General features: G+C 41.3%; 1 protein-coding gene across 1 annotated transcript in view; it reads left to right on the top strand.

Moving 5' to 3' along the window:
- The window catches only part of arap2 (ArfGAP with RhoGAP domain, ankyrin repeat and PH domain 2), a 338,594-nt gene that overhangs the window by 170,328 nt on the left and 140,443 nt on the right, over positions 1-27,823 (top strand). Inside the window, exons 10-13 of the mRNA XM_080189086.1 lie at positions 4,654-4,760; positions 12,159-12,358; positions 17,069-17,154; positions 26,778-26,960. Of these exons, the coding sequence (XP_080045212.1) occupies positions 4,654-4,760; positions 12,159-12,358; positions 17,069-17,154; positions 26,778-26,960 (576 nt within the window). The remainder of the gene's footprint in view (positions 1-4,653; positions 4,761-12,158; positions 12,359-17,068; positions 17,155-26,777; positions 26,961-27,823) is intronic.

Below are 27,823 nucleotides of genomic sequence, written 5' to 3' on the forward strand. Positions count from 1 at the left end.
GGGGGAAATATAGCAAGAAGTCTCACAATACCAGGTTACCTTTGTGTTGTGAGACTTATTACTGTAAAGTGGAGCTCTCAGAGGATTGGAGAACAGCCAATGTTCTTCCTATGTTCAAGAAGGCTAGCAAGGATAATCCAGGTAATTACAGGCTGATGATCCTTACATCAGTACTAGGGAAATTATTGGAGAGGATTCTTCGAGACAAGATTTATTCCCACTTGGAAATAAGTGAACGTATTAGTGAGAGGCAACATGGTTTTGTGAAGGGGAGGTCATGTCTCACGAACTTGATCGAGTTTTTCGAGGAAGTAACAAAGATGATTGATGAGGGTAGGACATGGACTTCACTAAGGCCTTTGACGATGTCCCCATGGTGGACTGGTGCTGAAGGTGAAGTCGTATGGGATCAGAGGTGAGCTGGCAAGGTTGATATAAAACTGGCTCGGTCAAATAAGACAGAGGGTAACAGTGGAAGGGTGCATTTCTGAATGGCGGGCTATGACAATTGGTTTTCCTCAGGGATCAGTGCTGGGACCTTTGCTGTTTGTAGTATATATAAATGATTTGAGGAAAATGTAATTGGTTTGATTAGTAAGTTTGTGGACGACACAAAGGTGGTGGATTTATGGATAGCGATGAGGACCATCAGCGGATACAGCAGGATCTAGATCAGTTGGAGACTTGGGCGGAGAGATGGCACGTGGAGTTTAATCCGGACAAATGTGAGGTAATGCATTTTGGAAACTCTAATACAGATAGGAAATATACAGTAAATGGCAGAACCCTTAAGAGTGTTGATAGGCATAGGGATCTGTGTGTACGTGTTCACAGGTTACTGAAAGTAGCAATGCAAGTAGAGAAGGTAGTCAAGAAAGCTTACAGCGTGCTTGTCTTCATCGGCCCGGGCATTGAGTTAAAAATTGGCAAGTCATGTTGCAGCTGTATAGAACCTTAGTTAGGCCGCACTTGGAATATCATGTCCAATTCTGGTCGCCACACTACCAGAAAGATGTGGAGGCTTTGGAGAGGGTATAGAAAAGATTTACCAGGATGTTGCCTGGTATGGAGGGCATTAGTTATGAGGAGAGGTTGGATAAATTTGGTTTGTTCTCACTGGAACAACGGAGGTTGAGGGGCGACTTGATAGAAGTCTTCAAGATTATGAGAGGAATGGACAGAGTGAATAGTCAGAAGCTTTTTCCTAGGTTGGAGGAATCAATTACTATGTGGCATAGGTTTAAGGCGCGAGGGGCAAGGTTTAAGTGAAACGTACGAGGCAGATTTTTCAGATAGAGGATGGTGGGTGCCCGGAACTCGTTGCTGGGGGAGGTAGTGGAGGCGGATACGATATTGATTTTTAAGGGGTGCCTTGACAAATACATGAAGAGGTTGGAAATAGAGGGATATGGTCCCCAGAAGGGTAGGGTGTTTTAGTTAAATTGGGCAGTGTGGTTGGTGCAGGCTTGGAGGGCTGAAGGGCTTGTTCCTGTGCTGTAATTTTATTTGTTCTTTGTTTTTTATGTTGCCTTACCCAGAGGGTGGTGAGGGATTGGAATGCCCTGCCTGCTGCAGTTGTAGATGCGCCTAGTTTGGGGGCATTTAAGAGATTCGTGGATAGGTTTATGGATGGAAAGGGATTGGTTTAGGTTAGAGGGTCATTGCTTTTTTAATTGGTCGGCGCAACATCGTGGGCCGAAGGGCCTGTTCTGCGCTGTAATGTTCTATGTTCTAAGTTAGGGTTTGTTGCATACCTTGTCCAAAATTAACAGAACAAATACTTGATCAGTTTGTAATGAATTTATTCTGAGTAGCCAGTTGGTAGATTGTAATATCTCCAATATCTGGTTGCACTTTTCCAAATCACAGGTGATCTGAATGCTAAAGGTTGAAGATAGCCATGTTTTTAAATTTTTTTTCTGGTTGGCTACACTCAACCATAGGTTAAGAGAGTATAAAAACATTAAATATATTTGTTGCTACTTTGCTGACACCACATTGATTCAGTGAAGTGAAGAATGAGCAACACCAACTGCCTATGCCTCTGAACTGAATGACATTGATACAGTAATGAAATTGAAGCTGTTCCACAGTAAACTGTTTCTCAAATGAATGATTTATTTTAAATATTTCCAGTTGCTTATTTACTGTCATTTTTTTCAATCCGATTTCTCAGCCAACCTTAGCCAACTCACCTCTTACTTACGTCACTGGTTTTGCTTAAATTTAAGACCCTCGCTTTGAATTTAAATCTTCACATTGTGATCGTTTTTCCCCACTGGATCAGTTGCTCTATGATTATTACTGTATCCTCTCTAATTACACATTACTGAATTGAAAATACCCTATTCGCTGGTCTCCTCGAGATACTGTTCCAGACGGCTGTCCTGCATATATTCCACGAACATGACCTCAAAGCCACTTCTGTCAAATTGGTTTGCCCAATCTACATAAAGATTAAAGTCCTGCATTATTATTGCATCACCCTTGTTACATCCTCTTCAAGCACATTCATTTATAAATTGTTCAACACAAATTACTGTTGGGTGACCTATAAGCAACTCTCACCAATGTTTCTATCCTCTGTTATTTTTAGTTGTATTTATACCGATTCTATATCCTGATTTCCTGATCTCACTCCTGTCTTTAGGATTACATTTCTTATCAGGACTGGCCATCCCTTTTTCCATTTTGCTTAACCTTTCTAAATATCCAGAATCCGGTAATATTTAGCTTCCTACCTTGGTCATCCTGCATCCCTTTCTCTATTTTGGAAGATAAACGGCACTGCACATAACTTTTTTTGAAGGTAAGAATTACACAGGAGTTCCATGATATTCTCTGTGGACTCTTAGCACTTTAGAGGCAGGGCAGCCCCCATCTCATCAGCATTGCTGACAGGTGAAGTTGTATTGCTGAAGATAATGAGTGACAAAGCCTATCAAAAAATCAAGTGAAGTCTTTGTGTTCACTCTCTCTCAGCAGCATCACCTTGAAATAACCCTCTTCACAGAGTGTATGTGTGCTGCCGTCAGTCAGGCGCTCCCCGAGACAATGTGAAGATCCCAGATCTGTGTTGCTTCATCTTCTCGTCATCCAGCACAACCATCCCCACCTCCTTTGCATTGCCAGGTTGTGCAACATGCAGTAAGCTGTGATGATGTGCTCTGGGGAGTATTCTCAAATAATCTGCCAGATCTGTCAAGGCAATGGAACCTCACCTTCAAGATGCCAATGGTGGCTCCACCAATCTCTAGGTTGCGGAATGGGCCTTATTTTACCATCTCTCAGCAGGAGTCTGGAGGTCATCATATGGGCTTTATCAGCCATATCCATTACAGGTGGCACTTACCCCTGAGGAGCCAACCCTGCAGCTTGTGATGTCCTTGAAAGATGTCAGGAATTTGAGACTCGCTGAGGATATTTGAGCCTTGGACACTTCTGGGCTATGTCACAGACTATCTGAACACTGAGAGAGTGGAAGTCTTTGCGGTTCACATACTGGAATACATGTTGCCAGGGATATTTAAGAGCCAACTGAGTGCAGTAGATGGCACCTGCTGTTGTGCAAATCTGGAGCAAATTTTAGTGCTCTTGCTTCCTGGTTTGTTTTGTCTTTGTCAAAATTGACAAAGTTGTATGCTTTGGCAAAAATGATCTCCTGGATATATATTTGGGTGGATTCTTGCGAGGTACTGTACAGTTCCCAGTGGAGCTCTGGAAGAAACCACTGCCATAGAAATTGAGTGAAACGGTCACTTTCACTATCACTGGCAATGGATGCCCTCAGAGTTCCTGTGGTGCCAAATCCTGCAGAAGGAGCATGACCAGTTCCCTTTGCACTGTAATCCTTGTCCCGAGGTTCCCTTTACTCCCTTCTCACCGGCATTGTTGATCCTGCCCCATGGTTAACTTCTCTCCAGAACTGTTCCCCTTGTCTTGAGGTTCGCTTCTCTGCAGCACTGTTACCCTAGCCCCAGCATCACAAGCCAGCCACAAATAAGTCACTGTGGAGACTTGCTGGTGACATACCCCTGAATCCACAGAGCAGTTCGTTTGCATTGGGATCCTTGTAAGTGTTACAGTAAATTGAGTGCACTCACCTCTGCATTCCTCTGAAAATTCAGGTCACCGGGTGCACACTTTTAAAACAAGTTGTAAATCAGTCATCCAATCATTTAAGTTGGATGTGGAAGGATGACTAGGCGTGTGGTGACAATAATTATATGCAAATTTAAGTTCCCAATGTTTGATGGTGGGTAATGTGGCCTGTATTGATGGGGGAAAGGGGTAATCACATCTGGATTTATGCCACCAGGAAATGTGCCTAGGGCCGCCTTGTGAGATTTTTCAATCTTGTCACTGAATACGTCTGCTCCGATCAGTGTGGGAAATTGCACTCCGATCAGTGTGGGAAATTCCGGCTTTTTGTCACAAATCCCGTCTCACTCTGAAGAAACTTATCCACTAGTGTTAACAAGTTCACCTTGACTGTTATTCCTCAGTGTATCTTGCATGAAAATCAAGGGATTCTTCTGATTCACTGCTGAACTTACGTTTTAGAAGACTGCAGTTCTTAATTAGATCTGCAACAGTTTGATAGCTATCAAATTACATTTTAAAGAAAATAATTAACTTTGTTTCATTTTAAAGGATTTTAAAGGTGGAATTGGTATTACAACGGTTAACACAAATGTGGCAACAGTCAAAGATGTTGATCGTAAAGGTTTTGAATTATCTACTCCATTCCGAAACTTCAGGTAAAATCTTTTGGAGCTACACAGTTGATGACATTGAATTCACCCCTCTGTTATGTAGTTGAATGAAATTATTGTTCAGTCTGCCCAATTGAGGGGATATACTGGCTAGAATTCTCCAACCTCGTCCGTGGCTGGAATTGTCCGGTGCTGCTACAGTGAATGGAGTTTTGGTTGAGTGCCAAATTCTCCCGTGATACCGGAGAATTTCGGCCACTATCCTTCAGAAATTGGGATCAAGACCCCTAAAGCATGATGGAGAAAAAAGAATTTGCATTTATACAATGTTTTGCATGACTATAGGGCACCCAAAATACTTCACTGTAGTAATTATTATCTAATTATAGTAGTAATATTTGGAAGTATAGCAGCCAGTAAGGTTCTGCAAGTGGCTTTGAGGTAAATGGTCAGATAATCTTGTCTAGCTTTGTTGGTTGAGGGATAAATATTGGCTATTGTCAAGGGGGATGTTGCCGACATCTCCTTGCTGAGTGCCGTGGAATGTTGTGCATTGACACTTGAAAGACAGTGAAGTGTCAGCCAAGATTTTGATCCAATTCTGGGGGAGAACGTACAACCAAATATGAATTATATTTGACTTGGCAATGCTTAGGGCTGATAGTGGGTGCTCAAAACAAAAATAGCATTTTGCTGCAAATTGTTTTTGAAAAATGTTGTCTTCATCCCAACATACATGCAGGTTAATAAATAGGAAATCGCCTAATCGTGCAATGCAATTCCATTAATTTTTGTTGGAGCCTTGGGTCCCATGCTATGGCATTGTAAATTTGCTAATATCACAAATGATGGTTACTTACCCAATTTCACACGTCTGTAAACAAGTGCTTTGTTTACATCCCTGGATTTTTTACTTCATTTTAAGTCATAGAGGTTTATAGAATGGAAGCAGGCCCTTCAGCCCAACTTGTTCGTGCCGCCCCTTTTCTTAACACCTAAGCTAGTCCCATGTTTCTCTATACCCATCTTATCCACATAACTGTCTAAATGCTTTTTAAAAGACAAAATTGTACCTGCCTCTACCATTACCTCTGGCACCTTGTTCCAGACACTCACCACCCTCTGTGTGAAAAAATTGCCCCTCTGGACCCTTTTGTATCTCTCCCCTCTCACTTTAAATCTATGTCCCCTAGTTTTAGATTCCCCTACCTTTGGGTAGGGGATTTTGCACTGATATGGGGGCAGAAGTAGCCACTAAATTATGGTAATGACAAAAACTGTTAATGCAATGTAAGCATTTCAGGGGGAGAAGAAACAAGCTATGGCTCAGATGGGCAAGAACTTCCAAAGCAGTCAAGTTCAGGGTCTGTATATAAAAATATGTTTGACATTTTTATCAAATTACATATCTGGGGTTTGTGACACTTGTGCTCTGCTTTATGTAGACGTGATTTCCATCATGGGCTGTGAGGTTCCTGTGTTAACCATAATTTTGTAGCTCAGAACAGTAAATTGCCCATAATTTCTAGAACTGACCGTTGCTGAAAATCTACTTTTTTCCCCTTGTGGGTGCAGCAGTAATGTGTGCTTCTGAAAGCTGTATCAAACCAAATGTTCTTGCAGCATTAGTTGGTGTTTTGTTTCCAGTGGTTTGCCTCTACATTGAGACCGGAACAAACAATTGCTTTAGAAAATGGCCTGTTTTATCGCTGAAACATGTTGTTATTTTCTAAACAAGTGTCTGTACTATCTTCCCTCTTCAAAATCTAACACAGAATCTTATTCCATTCTATTGTACAGTTCTGTGTTTGTCAAAAATACAGATCTGTTATGCAACACACTTTCTATTCTTCACAGGTTACCTAGAAACTCCAGATTTTCCAGAAAGCAGGAGATTAACCATAAAGTATATTAACTGCACAATATCGCTACCCAACCACAAATCATTTGGAATCAAATTAATGCTTAAAAAAAACTAGGGAAGCTGGGGGAAGTGTTGGGCTGCTGAATTAACATACTAACGTTCTCACTGGCATAGTTGATTAAGAAAATGTGCTTCCTTCACTACAGCTAGCCTTGGAAGCTGCAAATGATGTTGCCACAATACTGTTGGCTTCATAATGTATGCAGTAAGAATGAAATTCCCTGACTGCAGGCTTCTACCACTATTTCCACTGTGTGGCCAATAGAACTGAATTTCTGGATGTAAATTCCACATGAATATATAAATGTGTGAAATCTCAGAAATATTGGACCAGTATATTGCTGCCAGAGTTCTTTTGTTTTTAAAAAGAATGTCACGCTTATTAAATATTTGTACTTGGGATGTGTACTATGGTGACCAAGGAGGATTTATCATCCATCCCGAATTGTCCAGAGGGTGTTAAGTGTCAGTTATGCGTATATGGCCAGAAATGTACATGCCACATCTTCATCTTTGGTCCTTTTGTGGAACTGAGGCTCCTATAACACAAACAGGACCTTGACTGCCATTATGGTCAAAACTTCCATGAACAATGGACCAAAGGTAGAAGTTTAATTTTTTTTCATGAGCACATGAGAGTAGAAGTATTCCTGGTAGATTTACAAAAAAAAAGGCTGGGTTGCTGCTGTTAAATTTAATTTGATTTATTATTGTCACGTGAATTTGCATACAGTGAAAAGTATCATTCCTTGTGTGCTATACAAAGCAAACCGTTCATAAAGAAGGAAAGGAGAGTGCAGTGTTACTGCCACAGCTAGGGTGTAGAGGAAGATCAATTTAATGTGAAGTAGGTTGATTTAAAAGTCTGACAGCAGCAGATGGAAGAAGGTGGAAGAGAGTATGTTTGGGTTGTGTGGGGTCTTTGATTATGCTATTTGTTTTTCCAAGGCAGCGGGAAGTGTAGACAGAATTGATGGAAGGGAGGCTGGTTTGCTTGATGGACTGGGCTTCGTTCGCAACTCTTTGTAGTTTCTTGCAGTCTTGGACAGAGCAGGAGCCATATCAAGTATGATACTGCCAGAAAGAATGATTTATATGGTGCATCTGTAAAAGTTGGTGAGCTGACATGCCAAATTTCCTTAGCCTCCTGAGGAAGTAGAAATGTTGGTGCGCTTTCTTAACTATAGCATCCACATGGAAGGATCAGGGTAGATTGGTGATCTGGGCACCTGGAAACTTGAAACTGTCAACCATTTCCACTTTGACCCCCTTGATGTAGAGAAGGGCATGTCCTTCATTATACTTTCTGAAATTAATGACTAGCTCCTTTGTTTTGTTGACATTGAAGAAGAGATTATTGTCTTCACACCAGTTCACTAGATTCTCTATCTCTTTCCTATACTCTGCCTCTTCGTTGTTTGAGATCTGATGCACTGCGGTGTTGTCATCAGCACACTTGTAAATCGAGTTGGAGGGGAATTTGGCCGCACAATCATATGTGTATAAGGAGTATAGTAAGGGGCTGACAATGATCATGGCAGAGGTGTTGTTGCCTATACTTACTGATTGCTGCAGTGGGTTAGGAAGTTTAGGATCCAGTCGCAGAAGGAGGAGCCAAGCCTCAGGCCATGGAGTTTGGAGATGAGTCTTGTAGGAATGATGGTGTTGAAGGCTGAACTGTAGTTAATAAATAAGAGTCTGACATAGGTGTTCTTGTTATCTAGGTGTTCCAAGATTGAGTGTAGGCCAGGGAGATGGCATATTTTGTGGATCTGTTGCTGTGGTGGGTGAACTGTAGTGGATCCAGGCTCTTTAGGGGACCGGAATTGATTTGTGCCATGTCTAACCCTTTGAAGCACTTCATAATAATGGATGTCAGAGCCACTGGATGATAGTCATTAAGGCATGCTGACTGGCTTTGGTGCAGTGATAAGGTTCCGAGGTCCCCACCCATTCACCCCACAGCCTCATAACTTACCTTGTTGGTGGCTGTCCTGGCCTGATCTAAAGGCTTCAGTTAGAGAAGCAGAACCTTCTGTCTCCCCATCAGCTGCCTATCTAACTTGAAAAAGGGCTGGTCCTCAGAGACATAGGGGCCTCTTGGATGATTGACTGGGTGGTTGCCAAGGTGCTCTGCTGGTCAGCTGTTCAAAAATGTTTGTCCATGTGAAGTTCTTGCCATATCCCAGAAAGAAAAAACAGTAAAAACTGGGAAGTATGAATATTGATCTGAACTATGTTTTTTTCCCTATTGGGGTGCCAAATCTGCTGTGCGCATTTTGAAACATTTTTGTGTGCTGGAAATTGTAAAGAATCAGTGTTGTTTTTGTAGTTTTGTTGTATTAGTTTTATTAGTTTTGGCTGCAGGAGAGCAATAACCGAACCCAGTACACACTGTGTTAAACAACAGTTCATTTATCCCAATGACAGTGGCAAACTGATATAAAAAAAATGGGTTTGCAATTCTTCGGTCTGAATAAGGGGACTGGTTTTAGCTATTTATGTGCCAGCACTGTGTCATGACTTTGCTATTCCATGACCCAGCTTTTTAAGTACATCTTGAGTTTGGGTGTCTGATCCGATTCTGTTGCAAGAAATTTCTATGTTGTTGGCTTTGTAACACTTTGACCTGGTTTGTTGGGCACTTTTTCTCCCAGTTATGCAGTAAGCTTATTTTGAAGAATATATGGGCTGGAATTCTCTGATTTTGTACGACCTGCTATCACTGCCAGCAAGAATGGCGAACTTGATGCTCAGTCGAATCTCCAGTCACAGCAGTGGGGCCAGAGAATCCCAGCTGTGGACAAGGTTGGAGAATTCTGGCCATGAGTAGGATATAGCTACGATTGATCTGGAGTTGTTTCTTAGTGGTCAGTAAGGAGCAAGGTGACCACTCGTGTCAGAAATCATGTATTTTTGTCTTGATTTTTGTTCAATGACTACTTTGAAAAACTCAACTAATGTGAGTTTAAGTTTTACCCATTGAAATACTTAAACCTGATGAGATACAATTCTTAACTGCTAGCCTATCTCTATTAGTTCCAATTCACACAATAATCATCTTATAGACTTATACCCCTTTTCAAAATCAGTTAGCAATACATATTTGTACTTAGGCTGCCACTCCTTGAGCCTCCAGAACACTTAATGAGCATTTAGATGGAAGCATTGCTTTTTACGTGAAGCCTATCTTGATCCAGTGTTTATAAACCTTGTTGGAGGGATAGAATGAACAGTCTGTGACACTGTACAGAGCTTCAAAACAAAAATTGCTCTATTAAACACACATATGAGGGAGAGCACTCAAAGCTGTAATTCCAGGTTAGTTCCGAGCTGCTCTGTTAATCACGTATTTTACACGTTCTTACACTTCTTCGCGTTACAATGTGTTACATGCGAGATGTTGGTTAGATCATCATCTTGTTACTTTAAACTTGTTAACGTTTTCTTTTTATCACATTGTGCTTTTCCATTATCCTATGTGTTTTTGTCTTTTATTGTTCTTTTGCACATATCCTATCTTTCCTGTTGTAATATCAAAGCACTGCTGGTACCTTCCAGCATGTCAATTGCCACCGTCTCCCTGATACTTGATTAGTTTTCTGGAGGCACAATGGATCCTATGTGTCTTCTCTAGACATTGTGGGGTCATGATAAGTGGTATTGATTCTTTATTGTTGCTGTAATCTCCAAAGGGTATCACCTGGGTTGTGACTGCTTAGTGCTGTCTGGGACATAGTGATTTGTAATTTGTCATGTGTTTACATGACAAAGTTTGGATATTACAGCCAGGCTGCCTGTTTGACCCTTTCTATTTTTTCCTATCTTGCTACAGCCCAAGCTCTCTGGGAACCCTACTATACTTGTTTATCTGATCTGGCTGGTAACAGGGTCTGGGATGGACTCTGGAGCAGTATTTTCAAACATGGACAGATTTTGTACTCGATTTAGTTTGTATTTGGCTGACTTCCATACTGAATTTGAGAAACTAGCGTTTAGAAACTGTGAATTTGTGCAGAAGATGCAAATGAGTGATTCTGGACAATAGTTGGCAGTTGGAAAATCCTTTGAGATGGGTGGTTCAAAAATCTCGGAGAAGCCAAAAAGGTCTTTGACAGTCTTAAAAGAGAGAGATTAATATTTCCTTTACTTCTTCCAAGTACTGGCTCAGGTGAGAAAAGTGGTGTGAGGCTCACTAACTGCGCAGCTGGCTTTTCTTGCCGTATTGTCCAGTGCTTGGAAAATAAACTGGAGATGTGTCCCATGCCAAATTGCTGTTGGATGGCGCTGAAAAAGCTGCAACATCAGGTTTCCAGAGATTAGGATGTCTTTTTTAAATGGTGCCCTGATCTCCAGTTTTTTTTAAAAAAAAGAGAAACTCCTCCCCAAGCACACTGGGAAACCCCGTCTCCCATGGAGCTCCGCAGAGGGACCCCTTCTTGACACTGCCCCCTGGGGAAAGTGGACATAAAATTGTGGCCTGTGTGTGTTTAGAGGCTGAGCCTTGTTCTTTGATTTATGGGGTAGAGTTTACAATATTTCTGGCAGTGTCAAGTATTCAAGGTTCAGACTTAGCTGGTCCAATGGATGTGCCCTCTGCTTGATTGGATGCCAAGACTAACTCCTTGGTGAAAAAGCCATCAAGGAGAAATAACATATGGGTTGGATTTAAAACTCCACAGCTTCAATGAAATCTGGATATTTGGTTTGCCATCAGAAACCCCAGTCCCTTCTCTCCTGCTGAGATAACTGCCCCTGTAAAGTTTGAGCTCATGATCTTTTTGCTTTTTTGTTTGTTGAATTTTGGCAAATGATCATCTTCAGTGCAATTTCAAATGTATAATGTGCTGCATCATTATTTTGTAACCTGTTTGTTTCTCATTAAAACCTTAGCTGAGATCCTATCTGATGCTGTTGCTGAGATGCAGAGGGTGTATCCATTACCTGGCAACAATTACCCAGCAACTCTTATTAAAAACTTACCTAGATCTTGGGCAATGTTAAATCACTTTTAAAAAAAATGGTTCGAACTCGCCCAATAGTCTCTATCTTTTTAAGATAGGATAACTGGTATAGTACATGTTCAGAAAAGTTAATCTTTCTCAAAAATGAAACATTCACCTTTAAGAGATTGCAGTGATGCATTGTGGCGGTCCTTGGGGATATTCTATTACTGACCATGTGCCAGGGCCCTCAGAGTAGTTTCACTCAAAATTATTCAATGAATGTTATACACATAATGTATAAGCAACTATAAATAATGGTAGTATACTTTGTTTAACCTCCTACAAGTGCTAGACAGTGCAAAGAGTGCAAGTGGAATACTTTTAACTTCCTAGAGAACCTGTACCCAAACATTTACAGTAGCATATGTTGGCTTACTGTAACAAACTGGTTGTAAAATATTGTCAGTGTAAAATGGGTCCTGCTCTTCCCAGTTTCTTTTCTGACCAGCTTGATGTGCCTTTGTATTGTTAGACTGGATAATTAAAAATGAAATGGAAAAATCAATGTTTCAGCTTCACAGCGGAATCTGAACGTGAGAAACAAGAATGGATTGATGCTATGCAAGGATCGATAGCAGAAAGCCTTTCAGATTATGAAGTGGCAGAGAAGATCTGGTTCAACGAATCTAACAGAAATTGTGCAGATTGCCGTGCACCAGACCCTGAATGGGCATCCATCAATCTAGGTGTTGTCATCTGCAAGAAATGTGCAGGTAATGAAAGGGGTCAAAAGGAAACATCACAAAGCATAGTGTCTTCTTTTGTACTGTTGAAGGTATTTCACTTTGTAATCAATAGTAATGCTGGAGTACATCTTGTTCTGTAAACTTGCATCAACATTATTTGTGCAATGGATTGCTGTAACCTTGGCACAAAATCCTGGATAAACAGCGTAAATTGAATCTCTGGCAAATGGTTGATTTGGGGAACTCCCCAGGTAATTTCTAGCGGGTGTCTTTAAGGTACAACTGCTAAAGGTAGGTTTGCCATCAGTAATATCGGCACATCTGGGCGGCATCGACTGAACTAGTGCAAAAAGGCCAAGACTTTTAGCCACTAGGTACATCGGCAAACACTTGTCTTCTTTCCTGTAATCCTTTACACTGCTTCAAGATTCAATTCACTGGATCAGGCTTCGACTGCAAAACTGGGCACACCCCTGGTTGAAATTGAGAGATTCCACCAGTTGGACAAACTGCAAATTCTCATTGGCATTTTTGTAAAGATTTCTCACATCAAAAAAATATTTAAATGAGCATGACCTGACTCATGCTCATGAATGGAACTATTAAGTGGTTTGGTGTAGATTGCTTCAACTTTTTCTTAAGTGCTTTTTCCTTTTTTAATCATTAATCATCGGACATGTGCCTTTTCTGATCAATCCATTTTCAACTGTTTTAATAAAACTGACCCAAGTCACTGCTTTGAAAAACATCAAGGAATGATGGATAGGAAGATAAATGGTCACTTCCTCTTACATTGTATGATTATGCTGGATCATAGAAGAGTTTAAGTTTGTGATTATGTAAATAGTCTTTATTGGAAACATGAGCTCTTTTGGCTAGCCAAAGTAACATCTCCACCTTCGAACGAATGGTATGCTGTTGAGTCTTTTGCCTAGATTTTGACCATCAAGCCCCCAGGCAATTTTGGTCTTTATGATTACCCTTTTCATTGACTCTTCTAATAAGTTAATGAGTATTTTTCTCTTCTAATAAGTTATTCTTCATTTTCATCAGTCACAGAACAAAGCAAAGTACAGCACAGGAGCTAACCCTTTGGCCCTCCAAGCCTGTGCTGATCATGATGTCCTAACTAAACTTAAAAAAAAAGCCTTCTGCCCTGACTTGGTCCATATCTCTCTATTTCCTGTCTATTCATGTACCCATCCAGATGCCTCTTAAATGTTGTTAATGTGCCTGCTTCCACCACCTCCTCTGGCAGTGCATTCAAGGCACCTGCCACACTCTGCATGAAAAACCTGCCCCATACATCTCCCTTAAACTTTCCCCCTCTCACCTTGAAGCTGTGCCCCCTTGTAATTGACACTAACACCCTGGGAAAAAGCCTCTGACCATCCATCCTGTCTATGCCTCTCATAACTTTGTAGATCTTTATTAGGTCTTCCCTCAGCCTCCATCTTCTAGTGAAAGCAATCCCAGTTTATTCAACCGCTCCTCACAGCCAACACCCTCAAGACCAGGCAACATCCTAGTGAACCTTTGCAATCTTCCATGTCCTCCTGGTAAGTGTGATGACCAGAACTGCACGCAATACTCCAAATATGGCCTAACCAATGCTTTATATAGTTACAACATGATTTCCCAACTCTTGAACTCAGTGCCCTGGATGATGAAGACAAGCATGCCTTATGCTTGCTGAATCACTTTGGCCACCTGTGTTGCCACTTTCAGGGAACTGTGGACCTGCAGGCCAGATCCCTCTGGATGTTAAATGTTCCCAAGGATTCTACCACTTACAGTACATTTCACACCTAAATTTGATCCTCTCAAATGCATTACCTCATATTTGTCTGGATTAAACTTTATCTGCCATTTCTGTGCCCAAGTCTCCAATCTATCTATATCCTGTTGTATCCTCTGACAATCCCCAGCACTATCAGCAACTCCACCAATCTTCGTGTCGTCTGCAAACTTACTAATCAGCCCACCCACATTTTCCTCCAGATCATTTATATATACTACAAAGAACAATGGTCCCAGCACTGATCCCTGCAGAATACTACCAGCCATGGATCTCCATTCTGTAAAACACCCTTTCACCACTACTTTCTGTCTTCTATAACCAAGCCAGTTCTATATCCATCTAGCCAGCCCACCCCGAATCCCATGTGATTTTAGTTTTTGTACCAGTCTGTGCGACCTTATCAAATGACTTACTAAAGTCCATATAAATTACATCCATAGGCCTTCCCTCATCAATTATCTTTATCACCTCTTCAAAAAAGTCAAGTTAGTGAGACATGACCTTCCCCGTCCAAAACCATGCTGCCAGTCACTAACTAGTCCATTTTCTTACAAGACATTTATCCTGTCCCTCAGTGTCTTCTCCAAAAGCTTCTTGTCGTCAGGTTCACCAGCCTATAATTTCCTGGATTATCCCTGCTTCCTTTCTGAAACAAGGGAACAACATTGGCTATTCTCCAGTCCTCTGGAACCTCGCCTGTGATCAAAGAGGATGTGAAGATGTCTGTTAAGGCCCCAACTATTTCTCTCTTTGTCTCCCACAGTAACCTGGGATAGATCCCATCCTGCCTTGGGGACCTGCCTTCCTTCATGCAATTTAGAATGCCCAATACTTCCTGCTTCGATATATTGACATTCTCCAGAGCATTCACACACCTGTCCCTGACCTCAACATCTGTCATCTCTATCTCCTGGTGAATACTGATACAATGTATTCATTAAGTTCATGTAATGGAGCTTCACGTTCTCCATTGTCCTTGAATAGATCTACTCTTCCCCTTGCTATCTTGTTGCTCCTAATATATGGTATTTTCCTTGATCCTGTTTGCTGAAGATATTTCATGGCCCCTTTTAGCCCTTCTACTTCCATGTTTAAGTTCCTTCCTACTTTCACTATATTCCTAAAGGGCTTTGTCAGTTTTTAGCTGCCTAGACCTGTTGTATGCTTCCTTTTTCTTTTTGACTAAGCTTATAATTTCCATTATCATCCCTGGTTCCCAAATCCTGCCATTTCTGTCCTTTGCAGGGACATGTCTGTCCTGCCTTTACAAGTTCCCCACATGCTAGATATAAATTTGTTCTGAAATAGCTGCTCCAAATGCATGTTCCCCAGTTGCTATCTAACTTGGATGTAATTGGCCCTCACCCAATTAAGCAGCCCCACCTGAGGGCCACACTTGTCCTTATCCATGACTAACTGAAATCTTATGGAATTAGGACTACTTAGCCTAAAATGCTTCCCCACTGAAATATCGAACACCTGGCCTGGCTCATTCCTCAATACCAAGTCTAATATGGCCCCCTCCCTGGTTGGATTGTCAACGTAGTGTACCAAAAAGCTCTCCTGGACAAATTTAACCAATTGCTCTCCATCCGAGCCCCTGGCTGTAAGGGAATCCAAGTCAACATGGGGGAAGTTAAAGTCACCCACCACAACTACCCTGCTTTTTTCACATCTTTTCAGTATCTGATTATACAACTATTCCTCTGTCTCCAACGGGCTGTTGGGAGGTCTATAATACATTCCCAACATTGTGCCTCACTACAAGATCCCTCCAATGTGTCCTCCTTTAACACAGTTGTGATGTGCTCCCGAATCAGCAATGCAACTCCCCCACCCCTTTTGTTTCCCCTCCTGTCCTGATAAAAACAGCAATATCCTGGAATGTTAAATTGGCTGCCCTATCCTACTTTAACCATGTATAAAAACATTTTTTCCTAACTTTTGATATTTCTTTCCAATCATACTCTGCCTAAAGCAATCTCATCATCGCATCGAAGCAACACAAAACTCGGAGATACAGCCATTGTGCCAATGATTTGTTTGCCAATGCAAACACCTAAACAGAATATAATTTAGTATCTAGCAAACATATATAAAATACACACAAAAAACTAAATTTACTATATTCATCAACTTGACGCAAATTCCTTTTATTACCCCTACCACAAACTGACTGCTGCACAATCCTGGACATAATGGTAGATTTTTTTTAACAAAAGCAGAAAATTTAATTTGATTTGTTAGTTTAATGAAAATCTTTTGAAAAGGCTTATTGAGTATTTAGTGACTTTTTTTAACATGCGCAGTTTGGCATTTCCTAACCAAACTCATTATATCACAGAATCCCTACAATGCTGAAGGAGACCATTTGGCCCATCGAACCTGCACAAACAACAATCCCACCGAAGCCCTATCCCCAGAATCCCACATATTTACCCTGCTAATCCCCGTGACATTGAGATAATTTAGCATGGCCAATCAAACTAACCTGCACACTTTTGGAGTGTGGGAGGAAACTGGAGCACTTGGAGAAAATCCATGCAGACATGGGGAGAATGTTCAAACTCCAAACAGCCAGTCATTTGAGGTCAGAATTGAACCTGGGACCATGGTGCTGTGAAACAGTAGTGCTCGCTCTGCCACCCCATGTCTTAAAATTGTCTGGAATTTTATTTTGAAAGGTCAAAAATGTCAGTTTCTTTAAATTAGAAGTTGAAAGATAATTGTGCTGGCAAAAAAGGATAGGAAATTAAAATTTAAGATGCCTCTTTAAATAAGCAAATATATTCTTCTAACTTGGACCAATTTTAATGACACTGAAGAGTTGTCATTATGAATTATGAATGCTGAAATCTAATATGAAGTAATTGAGTGAATATAAATTTTTAAGTGTTTGCTAATCTAAACAAATTTTTGTGCTTAAATAAAATCAGGTCAGCATCGATCACTGGGATCAAATATTTCCAAAATTCGTAGTCTGAAGTTGGATACCAGTATTTGGAGTAATGAACTTGTTGAGGTAAGAAACCACTCTGTACTAATCACTGAAACTTTACAAAATAACTTTATATAGTTGAATAGAAGTATGTGTTTTTTTTAAATAAACTGCACTTTGACCAATTAGTCCACCTACTTCAGTTCAATTTCATTCTGCTATCTTCTCCTTAGAATATCCCATGGTCCCTTCTTTGTTCAGAAACAGGCATACTTTTCCCTTGGCCTATACGTATTGTTTGTTTCGGTAGCCTCGAGCTAATTTATGTACAATTAAAGCAAATAGAAATATACTCGGGATTATGAGACCATCAAATACCAAATGGTTACAAGTCCTCGCAAACATAAGGCTTTCTCATATCAAGTTCATACTACCCCAAATATTCTCCTTGAGAAAATCCAGGAAATGCCACAGCTGAGATGGAGCAGGCCAGCCATAATCAGATTGAAAGATGGAGTAGACTCGAAGGGCTGAATGGCCTGCTCTTTTTTTTTCATTTCTATGATACTGTGCTGAGTCTGGGAGTGATGTCCCACTATTGATTCATCAGCAAAGGCCAATCTGGACAAACCCTTTTCATGGCAGGTGCTGCCTCATGCCAAACAGAATGGGAATGAGTTGCCTCCTCTTTAAGTGGATTGATTCTCATCACCTGATAGAATAGCCTGAGAGCTGCTCCACCACCTCTTCCATAAACTCAGTTAGATTTTAAGGTGTGTGGCAAAGTGCCACAACTTGGGGATTTAGGACTTTTCCTGTGTATAGTATCATAGCACCAAGTCAAACATGGGCAAAGAAAACTCCTGCTGATTACCGTGTACTGCCCTTTCTCAGCTGACGAATCACCACTTCTCCATTTTGAACACCACTCAAAAGGAACACTGAGTGAGAGTTGGGGACTTCAGTGACCATCACCGAAGCTGCTTAGTATATTAGCACTATTGATTTAACCAGCCAAGCTACAATACAGGACTACAAACATGCTAAATAATGGACGTAGCACAATTTAGAGAGGCTAAGCAATCACAACAATTCGATCAGATTAAAGCTGTGCTGTTCTGCCACGTTCAATTTTGAGTTTGCAACAAATGGGAGATGGAGGGTTCACAAATATTCCCATTCTCATTGGTGGGGGAGCCCAGCATTTTGATACAAAAGACCAGGCTGAAGCTTTTGGAACCATCTTTAGTCAAAAGTATAGAGTGAATGTCAATCTTGGCATCCTCCTGAGTTTCACAGATGCCAATGATATGATTCATTTCCACATTATCAACAAAGGCTGGGTTCTGTCAGGGCCACTCGGCTCCAAACTTCGTAACAGGCTTGGTCCAATCATGGACAAAAGAGTTGAATTCCAGGAGTGAAACAAGAGTGATTTCAAAGCAACGCTTAGCCTTGAAGGATCCCTTTTGCGTCAAGGATTCTAGAAAAACGGAAGTCACTGGGAATCAGGGAAAACTCTTCACTGAGACCTTGATAATTGGGCTAGTGGGCTGATGAATGACAAATGGAATTTAATTTAGATAAATGCAAGGTGATGCATTTTGGTATATTGAATCGGGGCAGGACTTACTTAGTCAATTGTAGGGTGTTGGGGAGAGTTACAGAACAAAGGGATCTAGGGGTACATGTTCATAGCTCCTTGAAAGTGGAGTCACAGATGGCTGGAGTGGTGAAGGAGGCATTCAGCATGCATAGTTTCATTGGTCAGAACATTGAATACAGGAGTTGGGATGTCTTGTTGAAGTTGTACAAGACATTGGTAAGGCCACACTTGGAATACTGTGTGCAATTCTGGTCTATTATAGAAAGGATATTATTAAACTAGAAAGAGTGCAGAAAAGATTTACTAGAATGCTACCAGGACTTGATGGATTGAGTTATAAGGAGGGGCTGGATAGATTGGGATTTTTTTCTCTGGAGCATAGAAGGCTGCAGGGTGATCTTATAGAGGTATATAAAATAACGAGGGGCACAGATCAGCTAGACAGATAATACCTTTGCCCAAAGGTAGGGGAGTCTAAAACTAGAGGGCATAGTTTAACGTGAGAGGGGAGAGATACAAAAGTGTTCAGATGAGCAATTTTTTCACACAGAGAGTGATGAGTGTCTGGAACAAGCTGCCAGAGGTAGTAGTAGAAGTGGGTACAATTTTGTTTTTTTAAAAAGCATTTAGACAGTCTCATGGGTAAGATGGGTATTGAGGGATACAGGCCAAATGCAGCCAATTGGGATTAGCTTAGGGGTTTAAAAAAAAGGGCGGCATGGATAAATTGGGCCGAAGGACCTGTTTCCATGCCCTAAACCTCTTTGACTCTATGGCTATCATTATTTCTAGTCAAATGAGAGGTTGTTGTGGCTGGTAAATTGTGTCAAACCTGCACATTGTTTCAGGAGTTCCTCAGGATACGGACCTAAACCCAACTATCTTCAGCTGCTTCCCACAACATGAGGTCAAAATGAGGATGTTTTCTAATTATAGCTCAGTGTGCACTTTGTAACTCATAATGAAACAGTGTGTGTTCACATGCAGCAAAACCTGGGGAATATTTGGGTTTGGGCTGATAAGTGACATGCAACATTTGTGCTAGACAATAATCATCTCCAACAAAAGACAATTAATCATCTCCCCTTAACATTCAAAGGCATTACCATTCTGAATCCCTCACTATCAGTGTCTTGTGAACTACCGTTGACCAGAAACTGAACTAAACCAGCCACATAAAGACTGTGGACACAACAGTAGTTCAAAAATTGGGTATTCTGTGGTGAGTAACTTACATCCTGACTCCCCAAAGCCTGTCCACCATGTGCAAGCCACACCAGGGATATGGTGTAATTGAATAGTCTCCACTTCGTGGATGAGTGCAGTTCTAATAACATCCAGAAGCTCAACACCATCCAGGACAAATATATTAGCATTCACTTCCTCCTGCACCAACATGTCGTGGCAGCAGTATAAGATATAAGGTATATGTCAACACATTTCAACCCTGTGACGCATCCCCCTACACAAAAAGGGCAAGGCAGAGGGGAACACCATTACTTGCAAGTTCTGCTGTAAGCCACAAGCATTCTGACTGGAACAGTATCACCATTCCTCCATGTCGCTGAGTCAAAATCCTGTAATTTCTTCCTAACAGCACCATGGGTCCTCCTACACCACATGGACAGCAGTAGTTCAAGAAGGCAGTTCACCATTTTCTCAGGGGCAGTTAGGGATAGGCAGTAAATTCAGCCTTTGTTGGTGCCTGCATCCCTTGAATGAACAAGAACAAAATAAAAAAGAGACAATGCAGTAGAAGCTGTACACATCTAAAGAATGACTGCACATTTCATGCTGATCTGCCAGTGGGACTTACCACAGCATGAGAGAATGGCTAAAACCAGTATGACACTTGCCTAAATCTTTTTATGTTTTTAGTATCTATAGCATTTTGAACACTTTCCCTTATTGTTTGTCTCCCTGAGTTAAATTGTCACTTGAATTTTTCTCCAATTTTTATTGTATACTTACTCTTTTTCTGAAAAATTCTGCCATTGTTCCGTAGTTAGGGCTTTATATGCGTGCACACCTGGTTTTTGAATACAAACAACAGAAATAATACTTCAGTTATTACTAACAACAGTTCGTAATTATAAAGCTCATCTAATGTAGCAGGAAGTCCCACGGCACTTCACAGGAAAATAATCAAACCAGATCTGACACTAAGCCACAAAGGAAATTGTAGAATCAGCAGCCTAAAACTCCGTCAAGGAGGTGGACTTTAAAAAGAATGCCTTAAAAATGAAGAGCTGAGAAGTTTAGGGGGAGAATTCCAGAGTTTAGGGCTCAGGCAGCTGAATGCACAGTTGTCCTTAGTGGTGCAATTAATATCAAGGATATTCAAGATGTCACCTGATGAAGGGGCAGCGCTCTGAAAGCTGACGCTACCAAACAAAACTATTGGACTTTAACCTGGTGTTGTGAGACTACTTAAGATGTCCTATTTCAAGGAGTTTCGTCAGGCTGAAGGTGATTGTAGTAATAGAGAGGGGCAATGCCATGGTGGGAATTGAAGACAAGTGTGAGAATTATAAAATAGAGGCATTATGTAACTTTTGAAGCTAATGTCAACAAACAGAGGAGATAGGCAAAGGGCTTTGGTGTGAGTCAGGATATGGGCAGCAGCATTTAGGATGGTCTGTAGTTTACAGAGGTTGAACATGGGAGGTTGGCCATAAAAGCATTAGAATAATCAAGTCCACAGGCAATAAAATGCATGGATTAGGGTTTCAACAGCATATGAGCTCAGGCAGGGGCATTATTGTATGAGATTAAATAGTGGAAATACATAGTCCTACTGATATTACTTACCATCTTCATCATTTTGTAGATTTCTATTACATCACTTCTTTTCTCCTGAGCAGGTCCAACTTTTTCTCTAACCTTTCCCAGCAACAGAGAATGCAGCTGAGTCATCTTGCTTTAATGCTGTACCCTGTAAAGGTCAATAACATGCTTCCAGTAGTTGGCTGACTAATGTGTTATATAATTATATTAACTCTTTGAGTATTTTACCTCCTGTGTTAATCTAAACCACTGCAGCTTGAAGCAGTTGATGAGGATACAGCTTCCCCAAATGTACTTGTACATTCGCCAATCTATGTAAATGCAGACCTGCACCTTGCTCAAGTGCCTAGGTGACTGATAATGAAGTAATTTTCATTTTATTGCCTACGAGAAGTTTTGTTCTGATTCGCAAATCTGCTTCCTGCATGGTTTCCCCACGTAGGAAATTTAAATTGATCCTTTAGAAAATTTCTAGGAGGAGAAATACAACACTCATAAAATATTGAGAAGGCTACTGGCATCATGTAGCTCATCTCTCCCAAATGATCTTGAGTTCCTGTAAGACAATTCTGCAGTCTGTTTCACTCTGACCAGGTAGTCAGTATGATAATTAGACAGTACACTTTAAAGAGACTAAATGGTAATAATTGACTGCTGAAGGTGAGTACTGTAAATTTAGTTAGACAGGAAGTGTCTAGGATTGCCCAAGAAGCGCAGAATAAGTCATGCCATGTTTTGGTGTCATGATAACTTTATATTCAGTCTGTCTTCTGATTCACTGATTATAGCTGCACTGTGCCTTAGCCCATAGTCATATTGGTTTTCTGACTCAAAAATGGGGAACCATTTTACTTCAAAACTTCAACAAATCAAAATGCGGCAAGGGTTTGGAGAGTTCCTGGCTGGTGTGGGTCTACAACTCAAAATGGACACTTGGGAAAAACTTTTATCCCTGGGTCAGGTTGGCTGAGTAACCTGGTGTTGAGGAATGTCCACCAGCAGGTTGGATTTTCAGCCAGGGCGGAGGGCTGGTGGAATAGGGCTAAAATAGGAGGCGGATAGACGACCCTGGAATGACTCCTCAGATTGCTGGGTTCTAGGACGGGCTGCACAGAGGCCTGCCTCTCTGCCCTGTTCCTGTGTTTAAATAAATAAATAATCATTTAAAAAGTAAATCCCTCCAACCCTCACCCTCTCTCACACTCCCTATGCCCAATCTATGCCAATCCATGCTTGTCCCCAATGGCAACTCAGTGCTAAGTCGTGCCTACCCTTGGTCCACATCTACCACTCTTTGCTGTTAGCTCCCTCTATGTCAATTCGCCTAGAATCTTTGGTCAGTTCTTCTTAGGTTTGACACTCGCTGGACAGGTTTGACAGCTGGAGAGCTCTTTAGCAGTTCCTCGACAGGTGGACAGTTCCTTGACAACTGGATAGCTCTTCAATGTTTGACAGTTCCAAAGGGTGTGTGCGCAAAATGTGCAATATTAACAGTGCTAAAGGACACCATAGCTCTCCCAAAAGACCTTTACTTCTCCCAAAGGTGTTCTGGAACTCTATCCAAATTGGTACCTGACCTCTTCAAAGTGGAATCCTGGCTTTCTGTAAGAATCCACCAAGTTCACATCTCCTCTTAACTGTTCTATTTGTCACACTTCAAATTCAACGCTCCTGTTCTTCCAAAATGCCACTTAAGAGGAATTAGCGAGTGATTTGAATGGTCAGGCTAACAGGTCCTTTCCTAAACAGTGAGGTTACATTTGCAACCCTCCAATCTGCCAGGACTGTTCCAGAATTTATAGAATTTTGAAAGATGATGATGAATGCAGCCACTATAAAGGTTGTTAAGAAGGCGTACGGTGTCTTGGCGTTTATTGGTAGGGGGATTGAATTTAGGAGTCGCAGCGTCATGTTGCAACTGTACACAACTCTGGTGCGGCCGCACTTGGAGTACTGTGTGCAGTTCTGGTCCCCACATTACAGGAAGGATGTGGAGGCTTTGGAGAGGGTGCAGAGGAGGTTTACCAGGATGTTGCCTGGTATGCAGGGGAGGTCCTATGAGGAGAGACTGAGGGATTTGGGGTTGTTTTCACTGGAAAGAAGGCGGCTAAGAGGGGATCTTATAGAAACATATAAGATGATTAGAGGTTTAGATAGGGTGGATGGTGATAGCCTGTTTCCTCGGATGGAGAAATCTAGCACGAGGGGGCATGGCTTTAAATTAAGGGGGGGTAGTTATAGGACGGATGTCAGGGGCAGGTTCTTTACCCAGAGGGTGGTGAGGGACTGGAATGCCCTGCCTGCTGCAGTTGTAAATGCGCCTAGTTTGGGGGCATTTAAGAGATTGGTGGATAGGTTTATGGACGAAAAGGGATTGGTTTAGATTAGTGGGTCAATGTTTTTTTTTAAAAATAGACTGGTCGGCGCAACATCGTGGGCCGAAGGGCCTGTTCCGCGCTGTAATGTTCTATGTTCTATGTTCTATGTTCTATTTCTGCAGCCAGCTCTTTCAACACTGTACGATGCAGATCATCATGTCTTATCCACTTCCAGTCCCATTAATTACTCCAACTGTACTCTTACACTAATTTTCTTCAGTTCCTAAACCTCACTGGTCCTTCGGTTCACCATTATTTCTGAGAAATTTCTTGGAGCTTCCTCCATGAAGACGAACATAAAATAATTGTTTCACTTCTCTGCTACTTCCCCTACACTCAGTTACAAATTCTCTTGACCCTGCCTATAATGGACCCACATTTGTCTTTGCTAATCTTTTCCTTTTTACATACCTATAGGAACCTTTACAATCTGTTTCCATGTTTTTTGATAGTTTACATTCATGTTCTATTGTCCCTTCATCAGTTTCTTGGTTCTCCTTTGCCTTTATCCCGAACCCTCAGTCTCGCTAAATTTATTATGAGCCTCTTCCTTTGCTCTAATATAATCCTTAACTTCCTTTGTTAGCCATAGTTGACCCATTTTTCCTTTGGGTTTTTCTGCCTTAAAGGAATGTACATTTATTGTCAGCCATGTATTAGTTCTTTAAATATGAGCCATTTCTTGTCTGCTTATAAAAAAAAATTCAATTCACTGTAGTCAACTTGCCCTTCGTACCTATATTGTTTCCTTTGTTTGGACTTTCACCCTGATTTTGGATTAAACTACATTGTTTTCAAACTCAGTGAAAAATATGGTCACTGTTTCCTATGTGTTCTTTACAGAACTTAGCCTTCTGATGTTGACACTACATTCATAGTGTCAGCTTGTTGGTAGGAATATGTCAGTAAGTTATGCTTCAAAGAATTTTATTGAGGTGAATGGGTATAGGCTCACTGGAATTGTTCATCTATTTGAATGACACAGTGCAGTGGTTAACACTGCTGTCTTACAATACTAGGAACCCGGGTTCAATTCCAGCCTTGAATGACTGTGTGGAGTTTGCAAGTTCTCCCCACGTCTGCGTGAGTTTCCTCTGGTTTCTTCCCAAAGTCTGAAGGTGTGCAGGTTAAGTGGATGCTAAATTGTCCCTTAATGTCCCAACATGTATAGGTTAGGTGAATTAGGGGGGTAAATATGTGGGGTTACAGAGATAGGGCCTGGGTAAGATGCTCTGTCAGAGAGCCAGTGCAGATTCAATGAGTTGAATGGCCTCCTTCTGCACTGTAGGGATTCTATGGTTCTATTCTGTTTATTAAACAAGGCGTTCGATAAGACTTCTTGAGAAAGTGAGAGGGCATGGGATCCAAGGGGCTGTTGCCTTGTGGATCCAGAACTGGCTTGCCCGCAGAAGGCAGAGAGTAGCTGTGGATGGGTCTTTTTCTGCATGGAGGTTGGTCACCAGATGGAGTGTCCCAGGGATCTGTTCTGGGACCCTTGCTGTTTGTTGTTTTCATAAATGACCTGGATGAGGAAGTGGAGGGATGCATTGGTAAGTTTGCTGATGACATGAAGATTGGTGGTTTTGTGGATAGTTTGGAGGGATGTCAGAAGTTGCAGCGTGACATAGATAGGATGCAAAACTGGGCGGAGAAGTGGCAGATGGACTTCAACCCGGATAAATGTGTAGTGGTCCATTTTGGCAGGTCCAATGGGATGAAGGAGTATAATATCAAGGGTAAGACATCTAGCGGTGTAGAGGATCAGAAGGACCTTGGGGTCCGGGTCCACAGGACTCTTAAATCGGCCTCGCAGGTAGAGGATGTGGTTAAGAAGGCATGTGGTGTACTGGCCTTCATCAATCGAGGGATTGAGTTTAGGAGTTGGGAGGTAATGCTGCAGCTTTATAGGACCCTGGTCAGATCCCACTTGGAGTACTGTGCTCAGTTCTGGTCACCTCTTTACTGGAGGGATGCGGAAGCTATTGAAAGGGTGCAGAGGAGATTTACAAGGATGTTGCCTGGATTGGGTGGCATGCCTTATGAGGATAGGTTGAAGGAGCTCGGTCTTTTCTCCTTGGAGAGACGAAGGATGAGAGGTGACCTGATAGAGGTGTATAAGATGTTGAGAGGTATAGATCAGGTGGATTCTCAGAGGCTTTTTCCCAGGGCTGAAATGGTTGCTATGAGAGGACACAGGTTTAAGGTGCTGGGGAGTAAATACAGAGGAGATGTCAGGGTAAGTTTTTCACTCAGAGGGTGGTGGGTGAGTGGAATTGGCTGCCATCATGGTGGTGGAGGCAAATTCGATAGGGTCTTTTAAGAGACTTCTGGATGAGTACGTGGGACTTAATAGGATTGAGGGTTATGGGTAAATTAGTGGGTAGGGATATGATCGGCGCAACTTGTGGGCCGAAGGGCCTGTTTGTGCTGTGGTTTTTCTATGTTCTGCTAAAATGATTGCTTCCCACACTCCATGCTTTTACTAGCTAATTTCCACCAGCCAGAAGAATTGATCATTCAGCCAACAAAGGTTGAGGTTTTGGTGAATAGGTTTGCATTTATGGGTCAACTTGCATAGCCGCACTACCAAACTCAACCTGGTGTGAAATATGCAGTATGAATGGATGTGCAGTTTGCTTTAGTGAAGCATTTAAAGGCTTTGCTGCCATATCTGTTGTCCTAACAAATGGCCATTCTCATTATGTCTCCTCACTCTCAACAGGTTCCGTGCTCCACGCTGAAGTTCAAAATTTCTGCCGGGGTGTTACGTTATAATAGAGTTAGACTTGCTTAAGCTTAAAACTTTGGCTCCTTCAGATTTTAAGCATGAAGTGCTTTAGAAATGAAAAGTCGAATTTTAAATTTGAAAGCAAATGAAACATTTGAGCTGAAAGAGTGCGAGTGTCTAATGGCTGAGCCTCTCGATTGAATTGCAGCTCTTCATTGTGGTAGGAAATAAAATGGCCAATGCTTTTTGGGCAGCCAATCTCAAAGCAGGCGAAGAACTGGATATGGACGCTCCACCAAGCCATCGCCTCGACTTCATCACTCAAAAGTACAAAGAAGGGAAATTTCGAAAAAAGCTCTCATCTTTTCTCAGCCAGAAAGAACTAAACAAGGTAATGCAAGTCATTCTGAAAATGAGTTCTGCATAGCCTGATGCTTACTGAAATGATCGCTTAGTAATTGTGTTAATTGGTTTTTGGTCAATTTATTTTAAAAACGCTGATATTGTTTCACATTTTTTAAGAAAAGCAAAATTACGATTTTGTTTTGTGCCTTATTTATTCACTGGATTTGATGCAAGACAAACTAGCATTGACATTTCCATCTACATGAGCTGATCTTTCAAATATAATGCTTCCTTTCCTTGCATAAGATGTATGTTAAGCCAACACTTGCACCTCTTAAGTAAATAGTCATTTTTTTCCCTTGGTATTAATTCATTTTCCCTGTCATAGCTTTAAAGTGTCAGAGATGATATTTTCAAAATAATTTTCATTCTACCCTACAAAAATAAACCTCCTAGGAGCTACATCTGATATATTGCTTCTCCTCTTATAGTGAGAAAATTGCTTTTTATTATTCCAGCCCATCTGTGTTTTTTCCACTAGCCCCAAACAAATAATATGCACAAGAATGTCCCTAAAGAATGACAATGTTGAGGATGATACGAAGAGACGGCAACACTGCAAATGTTGCTGCAACTTCTGTTCAGCCATATCAATTACTGAGCATAAGGCACACGACCCAAGTTTCGAGAGATTTTGTGCCGTGACCAAGATGATGAAATCAAAACCATTTGGTATAGCTGCCAACTTAGATATTTCAGTTCAGATGCAAGTCACCTTTCCTTCATAATTATTGCTGTTTTGGTATTATCCCCAGAAGTAAATTTTCTGTCTCGCTGACCAGGTGCTACAAAACCCAAAGATAACTTTCTTTAACCCAGCTCTGGGATCTAAATCTGACTTTGTGAAAG

This window comes from Carcharhinus amblyrhynchos, chromosome 1 (assembly GCF_965287045.1).
Source record: "Carcharhinus amblyrhynchos chromosome 1, sCarAmb.v2.hapA, whole genome shotgun sequence".
Taxonomy (NCBI): Eukaryota; Metazoa; Chordata; class Chondrichthyes; order Carcharhiniformes; family Carcharhinidae; genus Carcharhinus; species Carcharhinus amblyrhynchos.